Genomic DNA, 18224 nt, shown 5'->3' on the forward strand with positions numbered 1-18224 from the left:
CCCTAAATTCTCTTGACATAATTAACATGTTATTATTAATTTTTACAAAGGATTTTAGGAGATTTGAGTTTGCATTATTTGTTCTGACCAGCAGAAACTTTTTCTATGATCTGGCGCTCATAGACATTTCGTTTCCATTTACCCACTGAACCTGAGGTAATGAATTTATTTCTATTTTACACGAAGCTAAACGTACACAATACAGAAATCTGAGAAAACTTCATCTTGGTCTTTACGATTCGCAAAGAAATCGACAATCTATATATTATTTAAACAATATTTATGTGCTTCCAGCAAATCTAAGAAAGACTTATTTCTTGTAACCATTGCACCCATGGTGGAATATCTAATCATTAATCGAGATTGACGAAAATATACTTTGGCTAACTCACAAGGCCTAGAGAAATGTGTATCATAAGAACTTAGTGTGTCAGCTGACTTTGCCTATTTAAAAGGTTGATAACTTTTTGAAATAATCCAACAACAAGACATCCCAAATTTTTGTAAGGCTTTAGTCTAAAGTAAAAAAAGATAAATATTTATACGACTCAGGAATGCTTTTGGCTATTTTTGGTACCAAAAGCAACTGTAAGAACTATATCTTGTTTTAACAACACGAGAAAGTTAATCCAAGTAGCAAAACGGAGTTGATATTACGAGACGCGGGCACTTTAACAGTAAAGCGAGGTTATCGACTCTTAACTAAAAAGACAATGGTACAGAAGTCATAAATTTTCACAATCACAATTATGATAAGTCCAACAAATAGCAAATTATCTGGGAATAAGCTTATCCTTAACGATCCCAAAAATAAGGAATCAGCAAGTGAAAATCTGTATATAGTCAGAAATTATAAAATAAAAGGCATAATACACCTCACGAAAGTTAAAGAAGCAAAAGATTTTCAGAATCTGAAATTAGATTTTAAAATTAGATTTTAGAAGACAAAAGTGATGTTTGTTGAACCCCGTATATCGCCGCGTCCCCCACCAATCCTAATGGTCGGTGACAAACCAGCTGAAATTGTTGAGGAATTTACATACCTTGGCTCTATCCTCTCAAATGACGGATGAATCCTTAAAGATCTAATGCACCGAATTGCCAAAGCCTCAGCAGTAGTGGGAAAACTTAGTGCCCTTTGGAGGAAACCTTCTATCAGCCGTAGGACCAAGATGCGCATATACAATGCTTCGCTGGGATCCGTGCTTCTTTACGGAGCCGAGACTTGGCCAGCAACTCGGTCAGTGCTTAGCACCGTAAATATAGCTCAAACAAAATATCTTCGAGGCATTGAAGGACTACGGTGGCACGATTTTGTTAGCAACGAAAATCTCCTGGCGTTAACTGGTCGAACGCCCTTCTCAGTCCAACTCGCCCAACGAACACTACGCTGGTACGGACATCTCCTTCGCATGCCCCCCGACACTCCCGCACGAACGATTTTTGACCTTGATCCCGTTCTGCACGGCTGGAAACGCCCAAGAGGTCGTCCCCCAACCAGTTGGAAGGACACGACAGGTGCCTTCTTAGTCATGGCAAATATTCAGGAGAATGTCCACATCCTTGCAAGAGACCGGTTCAAATGGAGGCACCATGTAGCATCACTCTCGACGCCGCAAGCATTTCAGCAGGAGCATTAAGTCAAGTCAAATAAGTCTATTCACGAATGAAGACCAGAGATTTATATATGTGGAAAGCAAATGCGGAGTCTTTTTTAAGCAAACTTCTGGTGGGATATTTTAGTAGATATAATGACTAGTATTTTATGCTGAATTGAATTATTGATCTGAATTATTCTAGTATTTTATGCTTGAATTAATTATGATCTGAATTATTCAAAAATATTTTCGAAAGTTAATTATGCAGTGCATAAGCGTTTTTCATGTTTGCTCGAAAAAATTTGCCGTCATGTTTATGTCAGAGATATGTGATTCCAGTTGAAAAGTGGACTATTGTTAAAGGTATTAAGGGTTTAAAAAGAAAATCTTTGGGTGTTGATGGGATTAGTGTTTTAAATCTTTTTCCGAATTCTTTTGAACCGGTATCTCATCTCCAACTGTTTTTTCAAATGTGTTTGAGTAGTTCGTGTGTGCCCGACTCCTTCTTATTAGGTAGCGTTGCGTCACTTTTAAAAAAAGGAAAAGATCCACTTTCTTGTTGTTCTTATAGGCCCATAACAGTAGCTTGTACTCTCAAAAAGCCTTTTGAACATCTCCTACCACTCTATATCACTAAGCTTGCTCTAAATGATGATAATCAATTTGGTTTTAGATCTGGGCTAGGCTGTCAGCATGCTCGACGTGCTTTGACTTCTGTATTAGAAGATGCCCATCGCACTCGTCGTGTACTTTATTTGCAACCCTAGAATTGTCTAAAGCGTTTGAAAGTGTTTGTCATACTCAACCATGGACAGCAGTATGCCAGAGAGGAGTAAATCCATCGGTAATTCACATGCTTTGTTTTTGTTAATCCTATTCTTACCTTCGCCTTAAGTCATAGGATAATTCTTATTTTGGTCATATCCCTGATCGTTGCGGTGTAAGACAAGGGGGAGTTCTTTCGCCGTATATTTTTAATGCTTGTATTGAAAATGTATTATTAAAATATCGACTACGTGCCTACAAGGACCATCTGATATCTCATATTAGGATTGGCTTATGTGGATGACCTTCTTCTGACTAGTCAAACTGAGTCTGGTCTTGCCCGTTCAGTGAAGTCACTTACTTCTGCTTTCCGCGAAATCGGCCCGTACCTAAAAATTGACAAGAGCGAGTTTCTTGTTTTCGACGGTAATAATTGTTCAGAATCACTATACTGCGGTGGTTTTAGTATTCCTCGTGTTAAATCGTTTTGTTAGCTTGGTGTAACAGTTTGCGATTCTATGAATACTGTCCGGTCTTGTGCTGTTAAAGAGCTATGTCTGTTACGCCAGATTATATCTTCTATCTACATATATAAAAATATGTTGTATATGTGTTATGTCTGTCTGTCTGTCTGTCCGCATATGACGTCTGAATTATTTCATCGTATACCAATTCAAAAACGAAAGTATTAAAGCCCGGAGTAGCTGAGTAGGTAACGCGTTATGTTCCAGGCTCTAGGTCCGAGAGGTTGCAGGTTCGAACCTTGGCTAGGTAAAAACTACAAAAAAAACTAAAAATAAAAAACTAAAAACTAAAAAAAAAAATAAAAAAACTAATAAAAAGGTAAAAACTACAAAAAAAAATAAAAAGAAAAAAAACTAAAAAAGCTAAAAAACTAAAAAAACTAAAAAAAAAAATGGAAAAAACCAGAAAAATAAAGGAGAAAAACAAAACTACAAAAATAAAAATAAAAATAAAAAAATAAAAAGGTAAAAACTACAAAAAAAAACAAAAAAGAAAAAAGAAAAAAAAACTAAAGAAAACTAAAAAAAATGGTAAAAATAAAAAAAAAAACTAAAAAGAAAAAAGGGGAAAAACACAAAAATTTATTTCATCATATACCAATTCAAAATCAAATGTATATACAGACCGGGACACCAGGACACAAACGACGACCGGGACACAGGGAATATAAATGACGACCGGGACACAGGGACACGACAAAAATAAAACTAAAAAAAAAACTAAAACGAAAAGAAAAAAAATTAAAAAAATACAAAAAATGGTAACCAAAAAAAATAAACAGAAAAAAGGGGAAAAACACAAAAATATATTTCATTATGTACTAATTCAAAAACGAATGTATATACAGACCGGGACACCGGGACACAAATGACAACCGGGACACAGGGAATATAAAAGACGACCGGGACACAGGGACACAACTACAACGGGGACGCCGGGGGCACAGGGGGATATATAAAAGACGACGGGGACACAGGGAATGTTCGATCAGCAATCACCATCAACAAACCTCCAGGGCAACCATTAGAATCATGAGATATAAATAAAAAAATAAAAAAAGGTAAAAAACTAAAAACTAAAAAAAAGACCAATTCAAAAACGAATGTATATACAGACCGGGACACCGGGACACAAATGAACGGGACACAGGGAATATAAATGACGACCGGGACACTCAAAAAGAAATTACAGACTGGGACACCGGGACACAAATGACGACCGGGACACCAGGAATATAAATTACGACCGGGACACAGGGACGCAACTACAACGGGGACACCGGGGGGCACAGGGGGATAAATAAATGACGACAGTGACACAGGGAATGTTCGATTAGTAATCACCATCAAAAAACCTCAAGGGCAATCATTAGAATCATGAGGTATAGATCTGAATACGGATTGTTTTTCCCATGGACAATTATATGTTGCATGTTCAAGAGTCTGTAAACCTGACAATCTATTTATACGCACAGACAATGGGACAGCGAAGAATGTTGTATATTCGCAAGTTTTACGTAGTTAAAAACATATATGTATATATATATATATATATATATATATATATATATATATATATATATATATATATATATATATATATATATATATATATATATATGTATATATATATATATATATATATATATATATATATATATATATAATATATATATATATATATATATATATATATATATATATATATATATATATATATATATATATATATATATATATATATATATATTTATCTATATTCACAGGTGGGACACAGGGACACAACTACAATGGTGTGTAACGACTTACGCACGCGGAGGGGCTTGGGAGGGTGCGAGGCGCACCCACCAACTAAGTGTTGGGGTGGTGCGAAGCACCACCCCAACAGCTAATATATATATAAAAATAAGTTGTATGTATTTTTGTGTTGAGAATTTGCGTATGACGTCTGAAAAATTGAGAAGAAAGAGAAAACTGAATAAAAAGTAAAAAACTAAAAAATAAAAAAAAAATAAAAAAAGAAAAACCTAAAAAAAACCTAAAAAAATAAAAAAAATAAAAAAAGGTAAAAAAAACTAAAAAGAAAAAAAAAACTAAAAAAAAACTAAAACAGCTAAAAAACTAAAAAAACTAAAAAAGAAAAAATTAAATAGGAAGAGGAAACATATTTATCTTCTATCTATCTATATATATAAAAATAAGTTTTATGTCTGTTAAACTATCTTCTATATAAAAGTTTTATGTCTGTTACACAATCTTCTATATATATAAAAATAAGTTGTATGCATTTTTTTGTTGAGGTTTTGCATATGACGTCTGAAAAATAAAAATGAAAAAGAAAACTGAAAAAAGAAAAAATGTAAAAAACAAAAAAAAACTAAAAACCAGAAAAAAACTAAAAAATAAAAAAAAATAAAAAAGAAAAAAGATAAAAAGAAAAAACCTAAAGAAAAAAAAGGTTAAAATACTAAAAGAAAAAAAGCTAAGAAAAACTAACAAAAGCTAAAAAACTAAAAAAAAGAAAAAACTAAAAAAGAAAAAATTAAAAAAGAAGAGAACTAAAAAAGAAAAAAAAATTAAAGCATGTTTGTTTTTTTGTATGTTTGAGGGTTTGCATATGACATCTGAAAAATAAAGAAGAAAATGAAAACTAAAAAAGAAGAAAAAGGTAAAAAACAAAAAAAAAGAAAAATAAAATAAAAAAGGTATAAAAGCTACAAAACTAAAAAAAAGAAAAACTTAAAAAGAAAAAAAAGCAAAAAGAAAAAAACAAAAAAACTGAAAAAAGTAAAAAAACGAAAAACTAAAACAAGAAAAAACTAAAAAAGAAAAAACTAAAAAAGAAAAAAACTAAAAAAAAGAAAACTAAAAACGAAAACAAATAAAAAAAAGAAGAAATTAAAAAAAGAAAAACTAACAAAGGAAAAAAAACTAAGAAAAGAAACTACTAAAAAATAAAAAAAGTGCATATAAATAGAATGTCAGGTTTACTGACTCTTGAACATGCAAGATATAATTGTCCATGGGAAAAACAATCCGTATTCAGATCTATACCTCATTATTCTAATGATTGCCCTTGAGCTTTTTTGATGGTGATTGCTAATCGAAAATTCCCTGTGTCCCCTTCGTCATTTATATATCCCCCTGTGCCCCTGGCATCCCCGTTGTAGTTGTGTCTCTGTGTCCTGGTCGTCATTTAAAGTCCTTGTGACACGGTCGTCACTTTTGTCCCGGTATCCCAGTCTGTAATTTCTCTTTGAGTGTCCCGGTCGTCATTTATATTCCCTGTTTTCTCGTGTACTGCTCATTATTTGTGTCCCGGTATCCCGGTCTGTAATTTCTCTTTGAGTGTCCCGGTTGTCATTTAAACTCCCTGTGTCCACATATATTCCCTGTGTCCCGGTCGTCATTTGTGTCCCGGTGTCCGGGTCTGTAATTTCTCTTTCAGAGTCCTTGTCTGTAGTGTCATCTTATAATGTCATCATATACAAATCCTTATATACTTATATCTTGCGAATATCAGCATTCTTCGCTCTCCCATTGTCTTTGCATATAAATAGATTGTCAGGTTTACCAACCATTGAACATGCAACATATAATTGTCAATGGGAAAAAAATCTTTATTTAGATCTATACCTCATTATTCTAATGATTGCCCTTGAGCTTTGTTGATGGTGATTGCTAATCGAAAATTCCCAGTGTCCCGGTCGTCATTTACTTCCTTTTTACTTCCATTTATATATCCCCCCTGTGCCCCCCGGCGTCCCCGTTGTAGTTGTGTCCCTGTGTCCCGGTCGTCATTTATATTTCCTGTGTCCCGGTCGTTATTTGTGTCCCGGTGTCCCAGTCTTTAATTTCCCTTTGAGTGTCCCGGTCGTCATTTGTGTCCCGGTGTCCCGGTCTGTAGTTTCGTCTGTTGACAAACATGACGTCAGTCGACAAACAACTACATTTCCGCTGACAATGATCCAATTGTCATTGTAGATACAATGATCCAACTATCGAAAAGTGGCAATCCTTATTGAGGGTGATCAGTTTTTACCTCGATATATTATTCTTCATAAGCGAGACGCTCAGTTGGTAAGAATTGCTGAAACTCATCGATGCTGAATCAGACCAAGCTCCGCTCTAAACAATACATTCATTTGCGAGATGCAGTTTTAAATGACAGTAATACCACTAACTTTGGAAGATTAACGATTATACCTTCGTCATATGCTGACAGTCCCCGTCATATGCATGAATATACTCAAGATACTACTGCATATGTTCGTCTCTATGGTCGTCCAGATTTATTTATTACATTTCCTTGTAATCAATCTTGGGACGAGATACAGCAGCTTTTACTTCAAGGACAATCGGCGGTTCATAGTCATAACATTACGGCCCGTGTCTTCCGGCAAAAGTTGAAATCACTGATAAACTACATAGTAGAACTTGAAGTGTTTGGGTCATTGCAATGCTGGATGTACTCAGTGGAATGGCAAAAACGAGGATTGCCACACGCACATATACTAATCTGGCTATATAATAAAATTACTTCTAATGAAATTGATGATGTGATTTCTGCTGAAATACCTGATGAAAATGTCGACAAGGGTTTATATAGTATTGTTGTACAAAATATGATACATGGACCTTGCGGTGCACTGAACGAACAATCACCATGCATGGCCAAAGAAGGGTGCACAAAGCAATATCCTCGACTTTTAGTACCCAACACAATTACTGGCAATGATGGTTACCCACAATATAGAAGAAGATCTACTGAAGATGGTGGTAAGATGGCAATAACAAAGAAGCGTGACGGTAGCACCATCGAAGTAGATAACCAGTGGGTTGTTCCATATTCCCCTTTATTATCAAAAACATTATAATGCACACATAAACGTTGAATATTGTAACTCCGTGAAGGCAGTCAAATACATATGTAAATACGTCAACAAAGGCAGTGACATGGCAGTTTTTGGCTTGCAGTCCAAAATCAATGATATCGATGAAGTCGTACAATATCAAGCTGGGAGATAGATAAGCAGTAATGAAGCTGTGTGGCGAATTCTTTCATTTCCGATACATGAACGAAGTCCAGCTGTTGTTCACTTAGCGGTACATTTTCAGAATGGTCAACGTGTTTATTTTACGGAATCCAACGTGCAACAAAGAGCCCTGAATCCACCGGATACAACTTTAACTGCTTTCTTTACGTTATGCCAAGATTCTTTTGAAAAAAATTGCTGTATACTGAAGTGCCTTCGTATTACACGTGGAATACAAAAAATAAATCATTTGAACGTCGAAAATAGGGTAAGTCAGTAGAAGGAGAAACCTACCATCAGCAAAGATACCACGATAGGAAGACTCTACACCATTCATCCCAATCAACATGAATGCTTCTTTCTACGCCTGCTTTTGGTGAATGTACCCGGTCCGAAGTCCTTTGAGTATTTGAGAACTGTAAACGGTACTATAAATGACACCGTAGTGCATGCCAAGCTCTGAATTTATTGGAGAATAACCAACACTGGGATAAGTGCGTCAATGACGCGAACGAAACGTCAACTCCAAGTTAAATTTGTGCATTGTTTGGAATCATACTAACAGCTTGCTCTTCTTCAGCTCCTAAAGAGTTATGGGAGAAATTCAAATCTAAAATGTCCGAGGATATACTCCATCAAAAACGGTTAGAGACATCGGATATGACTTTCGATTTTACATCAGAATTTTATAACCTCACTTTAGCTATTATTGAAGATTTGTGCTTATGGCAAACAAACCTCGTCATGATTTGGGAATGCCTTCACCTAATCGTACCGCCAATGTTTCGAAATGTGTAGAATTGGATCGTGAACAAAGTTACAACACGAGGGATCTGTTGTCGTATGTACAAAATAATATTTCTAAGTTAACGTCTGAGCAAAAAGACATTTATGATACGATAATGCATTGTGCCGATAACAACGTTGGAGAAATCTTCTTTTTGGATGCACCAGGTGGTACTGGTAAAAAGTTTGTGATAAATCTGATTCTGGCATCAATTCGATCAAAAGATGATATAGCCTTGGCAATTGCGTCGTCTGCCTCATGGAAGAAATGCTCATTCAGCTTTGAAATTGCCTCTGAATTTGCATTCTACAGAAACTCCCACGTTCAATATTTCCAAATCATCTGGGATGGGTAAAGTATTGCAGCAATGCAAACTTATTACTTGGGACGAGTGCACAATGGCACACAAAAAATCACTCGAGGCTCTGGAGCAATCATTGCGACATTTGAGAGGAAATTCGTAACCCTTTGGCAGCACATTAACATTGCTTGCGGGAGATTTCAGGCAAATAATACTTATAATACCTAGACCAACCCCTTGCAGACGAAATGAATGCTTGCCTGAAAAATTCTAATTTATGGGCAAACGTAAAGACAATAAAATTAACTACAAATATGCGTGTCCGATTGCAAAACGATTACTCTGGTCAAACATTTTCAAATCAATTGCTGGCAATTGGAAACGGAAAGTTCCCAGTAGACTCAATTTCAGGACGTATACAACTACTTGCTGAATTCTGTAATTTAGTGACGTCCAAAAATGAATTGATTGAAAAAGTATTTCCAAGTATTCCAGCCAATTATAAAAATCATAAATGGCTAAGTGAACGAGCGATTCTGGAACCCAAAAATATAGACGTCCACGAAATCAACAATATTTTTTTGACCAAGATTCGAGACCAGGCAGTCCTTTACAAGTCAGTCGACACAGCTTTGGAACCAAATGAAGCGCTTAATTATCCATCTAAATTTTTAAATTCTCTGGATCTCCAAGGGTTTCCACCACACGTGCTAAAACTAAAAATAGGCGTACCAATAATATTATTACGAAATATAAGCCCACAAAAGCTTTACAATGGTGTGCGACTTGCCGTAAAAAAAAACAATGGAAAACGTAATAGAGGCAGCAATCTTGACAGGGCCTTTTGAGGGTGAGGCTGTTCTTATTCGTCGCATTCCTATGATTCCAACGGATCTGCCTTTTCGATTTAAAAGATTGCAATTTCCAATTCGATTAGCATTTGCAATCACCATCAACATAGCTCAAAGTCATTCATTAGAAAAATGCAGTATAGATCTTAATACAGATTGTTTTTCCCATGGACAATTGTACGTTGCATGTTCGAGGTTTGGTAAACCTGACAATCTATTTATATGCACCGACAATGGGATAGCAAAGAATGTTGTATATTCGCAGGTTTTACGTAGTTGATTTGTGTCGTATATGTCCCCCTTTCCCCCTTTATATGGATCATTTTGATGGACTTCGTCTTAAGGAGCACAGGAAAGGCAATTTGAGACCATGGAATCAAATGGGGAGGAAGAACGCTCCTGAACTTAGATTATGCTGATGATTTAAGCATATTAGATGAAAGTGTGAGCAAAATGAATGAATTTTTAGATGTTTTACGAGTTCAGGGTGCTAAAATAGGCTTGAAAATTAATGTTAAGAAGACTAAGTCACTAAGGCTAGGAATAAGTGAAGATGAACAGGTGACATTAGGTAACGAAAAGATTGATCAGGTTGGGAGCTTCAGTTACCTTGGTAGTATTATTAGTAAAGATGGTGGGAGCAGTGAAGATGTTAAAAGTAGAATAGCTAAAGCTCAGGGTGTTTTTTCACAGTTAAAAAAAGTTTGGAAGAATAGAAAGATAAGCCTACTAACCAAGATTAGAATATTGGAAGCTACAGTGATGACAGTGGTCAAATATGGCTCTGAAGCATGGACACTCCGAAAAGCAGATGAAAATTTACTAGATGTTTTCCAGAGAAATTTCCTACGGATTGCTCTGGGTACCCGGCTGACTGACCGTATTTCAAACAGTAGGTTGTACGAAAATTGTGGTTCAATCCCGCTTTCTGGGGCTATAATGAAAGAAAGGTTGAGATGGCTAGGCCACGTTCTACGGATGAAGGATGACAGATTACCGAAGATTGTCCTTTTTGGCCAACCGTCTGGGGCTACACGGAAAGCAGGTCGTCCTTGTCTGGGTTGGGAGGATGTCATAAATAAGGATTTAAAGGAAATGGGAACTTCCTGGGAGGGTGTAAAGAGGGAGGCTTTAAATAGATTAGGTTGGAGGAGGAGCGTGCGTAGCTGTGTTGGCCTCAGGCGGCTTGGTGCTGCAGTGAGTTATTAGTAGTAGTTAGTAGTAGTAGTAGTATATGTATATCTATCTATCTATCTATCTATATAAAAATTAGTTGTATGTATGCATGTTTGTTTGTTTGTAAAAAGAGCGTTTGCATATAACGTCATTATAAGTATATAAGGCTTTGTATATGCACAGACAATGGGACAGCCAAGAATGTTGTATATTTGCAAGTTTTACGTAGTTAAAAACATATATATATCTATCTATATTCACAGGTGGAACACAGGGACACAACTACAATGGCGCGTAACTAATATGGTGCGTAGCGACTTACACACGCGGGGGGGGGGGGTAATATATGTAAATATGTATAGCATATATGTATATATATATATATATATATATATATATATATATATATATATATATATATATATATATATATATATATATATATATATATATATATATAAGTTGTTTGTGTGTTATGTGTGTTAAACTATGTCTGTTACGCCAGATTATATCTCCTATATATATAAAAATAAGTTGTATATATTTTTGTGTTGAGGGTTTGCATATGACGTCTGAAAAATAAAGATGAACAAGAAAACAAACTTAAATGTAAAAACTGGGAATTACATAAATATTTCGAAATATTTTGACAATAGATTAAAGTAATTCGAAAACCTTAAAACATATACTTAAAATTTTGAGGTTTATTATAAATTGTTGAGCTTTAGCAAGCATTGACAAATTAAAACATTGACAAATTAAAAAACATTGAAAAAGATAGAATGTTACCAAATCTTACAACAGAAGAAACAGCCGAGGAAGCTGCTCAAATAGTTAAAGCCAAAAGGCTTGCGGCTAAAGAACACAAAACCGCGCAATTAGATGAAGATCAACCTGGACAGCGAGAGTCAAAACGTATCAAAACTGAAAATGATAGCGATGATGATTGGGTTTGGGATTTTGAATTGGATAAGGTCATCAATGCCTACCAGATTTTAGTTAAAAAAACAATGGTTCGGCACTATGTATTTTATATGTAAAAATTAAAATGTAAAATGTAATATGTAAAATGTAAAAACTGGGAATTGCATAAATATTTCAAAATATTTTGATAATAGATTAAATTAATTAGAAAACTTAAGACAGATACTTAAAGTTTGAGGTTTATTATAAATTGTGGAGTCTTAGCATGCTTGGCACGTGAAGATTTTTCCAACTGTCAATGTTAGAATTAAAATTGACCGACAGAATTTGCGATTGCTATATGTCAGTTGGTTAATACCAAGTGCCATAAAAAGGTAGAAAAAAAAAACTAAAAAAAAAGAAAAAAAACTGGGAATTGCACAAATATTTCAATATATTTTGACAATAGATTAAAGTAATTTGATAACCTTAAAACAGTTACCCAAAATTTTTTTAGGTTTATTATAAATTGTTGGAGCTTTAGCATGCTTGGCACGTAAAGATTTTTCCATTCGTCAATGTTAGAATGAAAATTGAAAAATTGAAGAAAACAAATCAATAAAAAGAAGAAATTAAAAAAAAGAAAAACTAAAAAAGAAAAAAACTAAGAAAAGAAAAAACTAAAAAAGAAAAAAAAAACTAAAAAAGAAACTGTATCTATATATATAAAAATAAGTTGTATATATGCATGTTTGCTTGTTTGTGGGTTTGAATTTGACGTCAATATAACTATATAAGGCTTTGTATATGACATCATTATAAGATGGCACTACAGACCGGGACATTGGGACACAAATGGCAACCGGGACACAGGGAATATAAATGACGACCAGGACACTCAAAGAGAAATTACAGATCGGGACACAAATGACGACCGGGATACCGGGACAGAGGGAATATAAATGACGACCGGGACACTCAAAGAGAAATTACAGACTGGGATACCGGGACACAAATGACGACCGGGACACAGTATACACTGTGTACATACATATATATATATATATTTATAATATATATATATATATATATATATATATATATATATATATATATATATATATATATATATATATGTATATATATATATATATATACTAGCTGTTGGGTTGGCGCTTCGCGCCACCCCAAAACCTAGTTGGTGGGGCGCTTCGCGCCCCCCAAGCCCCACCGCGCGTAAGTCGTTACGCGCCATATTAGTTTTTTTATATATATATACACATAAAACATATTAGTTTTATTTTATATATATATTATATATATATATATATATATATATATATATATATATATATATATATATATATATATATATATATATATATATATATATATATATATATACTAGCTGTTGGGTTGGCGCTTCGCGCCACCCCAAAACCTAGCTGGTGGGGTGCTTCGCGCCCCCCAAGCCCCCCCACGCGCGTAAGTCGTTACGCGCCATATTAGTTTTTTTGTAGTTTTTACCTTTTTTAGTTTTTTTCTTCTTTTGTATTAATGCTAAAGCCAAGGTTCAAACCTGGAGCCTCTCGGACCTAGAACCTGAAACATAACGCTTTACCATCTCAGCTACTTCGGCTTGAATACATTCGTTTTGAGCAGCTTCCTCGGGTGTTGCCATTGTAGGTTCTTCAGTTATTTTACAATTAGAAATTTCTCTTTCAACGGTCTTCTTATAATTAAAAATTTGTCTTTGAACGGTATTCTTAAATACCTGTGTCCTGGTCGTCATTTATATTCCCTGTGTCCCGGTCGTCATTTGTGTCCCGGTATCCCAGTCTGTAATTTCTCTTTGAGTGTCCCGGTCGTTATTTATATTCCCTCTGTCCCGGTCGTCATTTGTGTCACGGTCTGTAATTTCTCTTTGAATGTTTTTTCTTTTTAGTATTTTTTAGTTTTTTACATTTTTTCTTTTTTCAGTTTTCTTTTTCTTCTTTATTTTTCAGCTTCACTATGAAATACATATCGCAGAACCTTTGTTTTTTAACTAAAATCTGGTAGGCATTGATGACCTTATCCAAGTAAAAATCCCAAACCCAATCATCATCGCTATCATTTTCAGTTTTGATATGTTTTGACTCTCGCTGTCCAGGTGGATCTTCATCTAACTGCGCGGTTTTGCGTTCTTTAGCCTCAAGCCTGTTTCCTTGCTGTTCTTTTGATTCCTCGGCACGCTTTCTTTTCTGACTTTCTCTATCAGCAGCAAGTTTTTTGGCATAGACTCTTTGAGCATCTTCATCGGCTTTTGCCATTGTAAGTTCATCAGTCATTTTAAACTTAAATATTAATAGATTTCTACGTGAACATATATGTCTTAAATATCTTTAATGACGTCACCGTCATAGCGAAAATGACGACAACTAACTTCATGACGTCAGTCTACACAGAAACATGACGTCACCTGATCCACAGATCCACAGACAGACAACTTATTTTTATATATATAGATATATATATATATATATATATATATATATATATATATATATATATATATATATATATATATATATATAAATATATATATATATATATATATATATATATATATATATATATATATATATATATATATATATATGTATATATATTTTTATTCACAGAAGGGACCCAGGGGCACAACTACAATGACGCATAGCTAATATGGCACGTAACGACTTACGCGCGTGGGGGCGCTTAGGGGAGAGGGGCCGCGAAGTGACACCACCAACTAGGTGTTGGGTTGGCGCGATGCGCCCCCGCCCCCTCCAACAGCTAGTATAGATATAGAAATAAATTTTATGTATTTTTGTGTTGAGGTTTGCATATGACGTCTGAAAAATAAAGAAGAAAAAGAAAACTGAAAAAAAGGTAAAAAACTAAAAAAAAGAAAGAAAAATAACAAAAAAAAAGAAAAAAAGAAAAAACTAAAAAGGAAAAAACCTAAAAAGAAAAAACCTAAAAAATATAAAAATAATATAAGAAAAGGTAGAAAATCAAGAAGAAAAAAGAGCTAAAAAAACTAAAAAAGCTAAACAACTATAAAAATAAAAAACTAAAACATTAAAAAAGAAGAGAAAACATCTATATAAATGTAGAAATAAGTTGTAAGTTTGTCCGCTTATGTGTGCTTGTTTGTCAGCATATGACGTCTGAAAAATAAAGAAGAAATAGAAAACTAAAACAAGAAAAAATAAAAAAGGCAAAAAACTAAAAAAAACCTAAAGAGAAAAAAACTAAAAAAACTAAAAAACCTAACAAACTAAAAAAAAGAAAAAACAAAAAATACAAAAAAAAACGAAAAGAAAAAACTAAAAAAAAAGAAAAAAGGTAAAAAACTAAAAAACAAAACTAAAAAAATAAAAAAGCTACAAAAATAAAAAATAGAAAAAACTAAAAAAAAAAATTAAAGCATGATTGTTTTTTTTTTGTATTTTTGAGGGTTTGCATCTGACGTCTGAAAAATAAAGAAGAAAAAAGAAAAACTAAAAAGGAAAAAATAAAAAAGGTAAAAAACTAAAAAGAATAAAAAGCTAAAAAACTAAAAAAGCTAGAAAACTAAAAAATTGAAAAAACTAAAAAGGAAAAAAAATTAAAGCATGTTTATTTTGTATGTTTGAGGGTTTATATATGACGTCTGAAAAATAAATAAGAAAATGAAAGCTAAAAAAGAAAAAAAACTAAAAAGAAAAAAAACTAAAAAAACTAAAAAAGCTAAAAACTAAAAAAAAAAAAATTTAAAAAGAAAAAAAAGAAAAAAATAAAAAAAATAAAAAAAGGTAAAAAACTAAAAAAAAAGCTAAGAACTCAAAAAGCTACAAAACTAAAAAAACTAAAAAAGAAACAACTAAAAAAAAAGCTATATTTATCTTCTATATATATAAAAATAAGTTGTTTGTCTGTTGACTGACGTCATGTTTGTGTTTCGACTGATGTCATGTTTGTCGACAGACGTCATTATAAGGATTGAGCTGTATGTCGTCATAAAGTTGTTTGTCGACTGACGTCATGTTTGTATTACGAAATTATACGATATTACAGACCGGGACACCAGGACATAAATGACGACCGGGACACTCAAAGAGAAATTACAGACTGGAACACCGGCACACAAATAATGACCGGGACACAGGGAATATAAATGACGACCAAGAAACAGGGAAACAACTACAACGGGGACGCCGGGGGAGGGGGGGGGGCACAGGGGGGGTTATATAAATTACGACCGGGACACAGGGAATGTTTGATTAGCAATCACCATCAACTAAGCTCAAGGGCACTCATTAGAATAATCAGGTATAGATCTGAATAAGGATCGTTTTTCCCATGGACAATTATATGTTGCATATTCAAGAATCGGTAAACCTGACAATCTATTTATATGTACAGACAATGGGACAGCGAAGAATGTTGTATATTCGCAAGTTTTACGTAGTTAAAAACACACACACACATATATATATATATATATATATATATATATATATATATATATATATATATATATATATATATATATATATATATATATATATATATATATATATATATATATATATATATATATATATATTTATGTATATATATATAAATATATATATATATATATATATATATATATATATATATATATATATATATATATATATATATATATATATATATATATATATATATTTATGTAGATATATATATATATATATATATATATATATATATATACTAGCTGTTGGGGTGGCGCTTCGCGCCACCCCAACACCTAGTTGGTGGGGGCGCTTCGCGCCCCCCCCAAGCCCCCCCGCGCGCGTAAGTCGTTACGCGCCATAATAGTTACGCGCCATTGTAGTTGTGTCCCTATGTCCCACCTGTGAATATAGATATATATATATATATATATGGTTTTAACTACGTAAAACTTGCGAATATACAACATTCTTTGCTGTCCCATTGTCTTTGCATATAAATAGATTGTCAGGTTATCCCCCTGTTTCCCCCGGTGTCCCCGTTGTAGTTGTGTCCCTGTGTCCCGGTCGTCATTTATATTCCCTGTGTCCCGGGTCCCGGTCATCATTTGTATCCCGGTGTCCCGGTCTGTATATACATTCGTTTTTTAGTTTTGTTTTTCTCCTTTATTTTTTTCCTTTTTTTTTCTTTTTTAGCTTATTTAGATTTTTAGATTTTTTAGTTTTTTTTATTAGTTTTTAGTTTTTATTTCTTTTTAGTTTTTTTGTCCCGGTCGTCATTTATATCCCCCTGTTTCCCCCGGTGTCCCCGTTGTAGTTGTGTCCCTGTGTCCCGGTCGTTATTTATATTCCCTGTGTCCCGGTCGTCATTTGTATCCCGGTGTACCGGTCTGTATATACATTCGTTTTTTAGTTTTGTTTTTCTCCTTTATTTTTTTCCTTTTTTTTTCTTTTTTAGTTTATTTAGATTTTTAGATTTTTTAGTTTTTTTATTAGTTTTTAGTTTTTTTTTCTTTTTAGTTTTTTTGTAGTTTTTACCTTCTTTTTAGTTTTGTTAATTTTTTTTTTTACTTGTGTCCTGGTCGTCATTTATACTCCCTGTGTCCCGGTGCTTTGTTGATTGCTAATCGAACATTCCTTTTGTCCTGGTCGCTTTCTCTTTGAGTGTCGTCATTTATTTTTTTCTTTTTTAGTTCTTTTAGTTTTTACCTTTTTTAGTTTTTTTTTAGTTTTTAGTTTTTTTAGTTTTTTACCTTTTTTTAGTTTTTTTAGTTTTTTAGCTTTTTTATTTTTTTTATTAGTTTTTAGTTTTTTTGTAGTTTTTGCCTTTTTTTTTAGTTTTTTGTCCTGGTCGCTTTCTCTTTGAGTGTCGTCATTTATTAGTTTTTTTCCTTTTTTTTTTTAGTTTTTTATTGGTTTTTACCTTTATTTTAGCTTATTTTTCAGTTTTTTCCTTTTTTTTAGTTTTTTTTTATTTTTTATTTTTTTTAGTTTTTTACCTTTTTTTAGTTTTTTTAGTTTTTTTAGTTTTTTAGCTTTTTTACTTTTTTTATTAGTTTTTAGTTTTTTTTTGTAGTTTTTGCCTTTTTTTAGTTTTTTCAGTTTTTTTTTAGTTTTTTATTGGTTTTTACCTTTATAGTTTTTTTAGTTTTTTAGCTTTTTTATTTTTTTTATTAGTTTTTAGTTTTTTTTGTAGTTTTTGCCTTTTTTTAGTTTTTTCAGTTTTGACGTCACCTAATCCAGTTTTTTCAGGTGACGTCACCTGACACATCCATCCACAC

General features: G+C 33.2%; 2 protein-coding genes across 2 annotated transcripts in view; both read left to right on the top strand.

Annotated features, from left to right (window-relative positions):
- Positions 1–18224, top strand: part of LOC136040760 (carnitine O-palmitoyltransferase 1, liver isoform-like) — a 268112-nt gene that overhangs the window by 210635 nt on the left and 39253 nt on the right. The window lies entirely within an intron of this gene.
- Positions 1173–1640, top strand: LOC136040683 (uncharacterized). The gene has a single exon (XM_065724982.1). It carries the CDS (start codon positions 1173–1175, stop codon positions 1638–1640), a length of 468 nt encoding a protein of 155 aa, XP_065581054.1.

This window comes from Artemia franciscana, chromosome 21, assembly GCF_032884065.1.
Source record: "Artemia franciscana chromosome 21, ASM3288406v1, whole genome shotgun sequence".
Lineage (NCBI taxonomy): Eukaryota > Metazoa > Arthropoda > Branchiopoda > Anostraca > Artemiidae > Artemia > Artemia franciscana.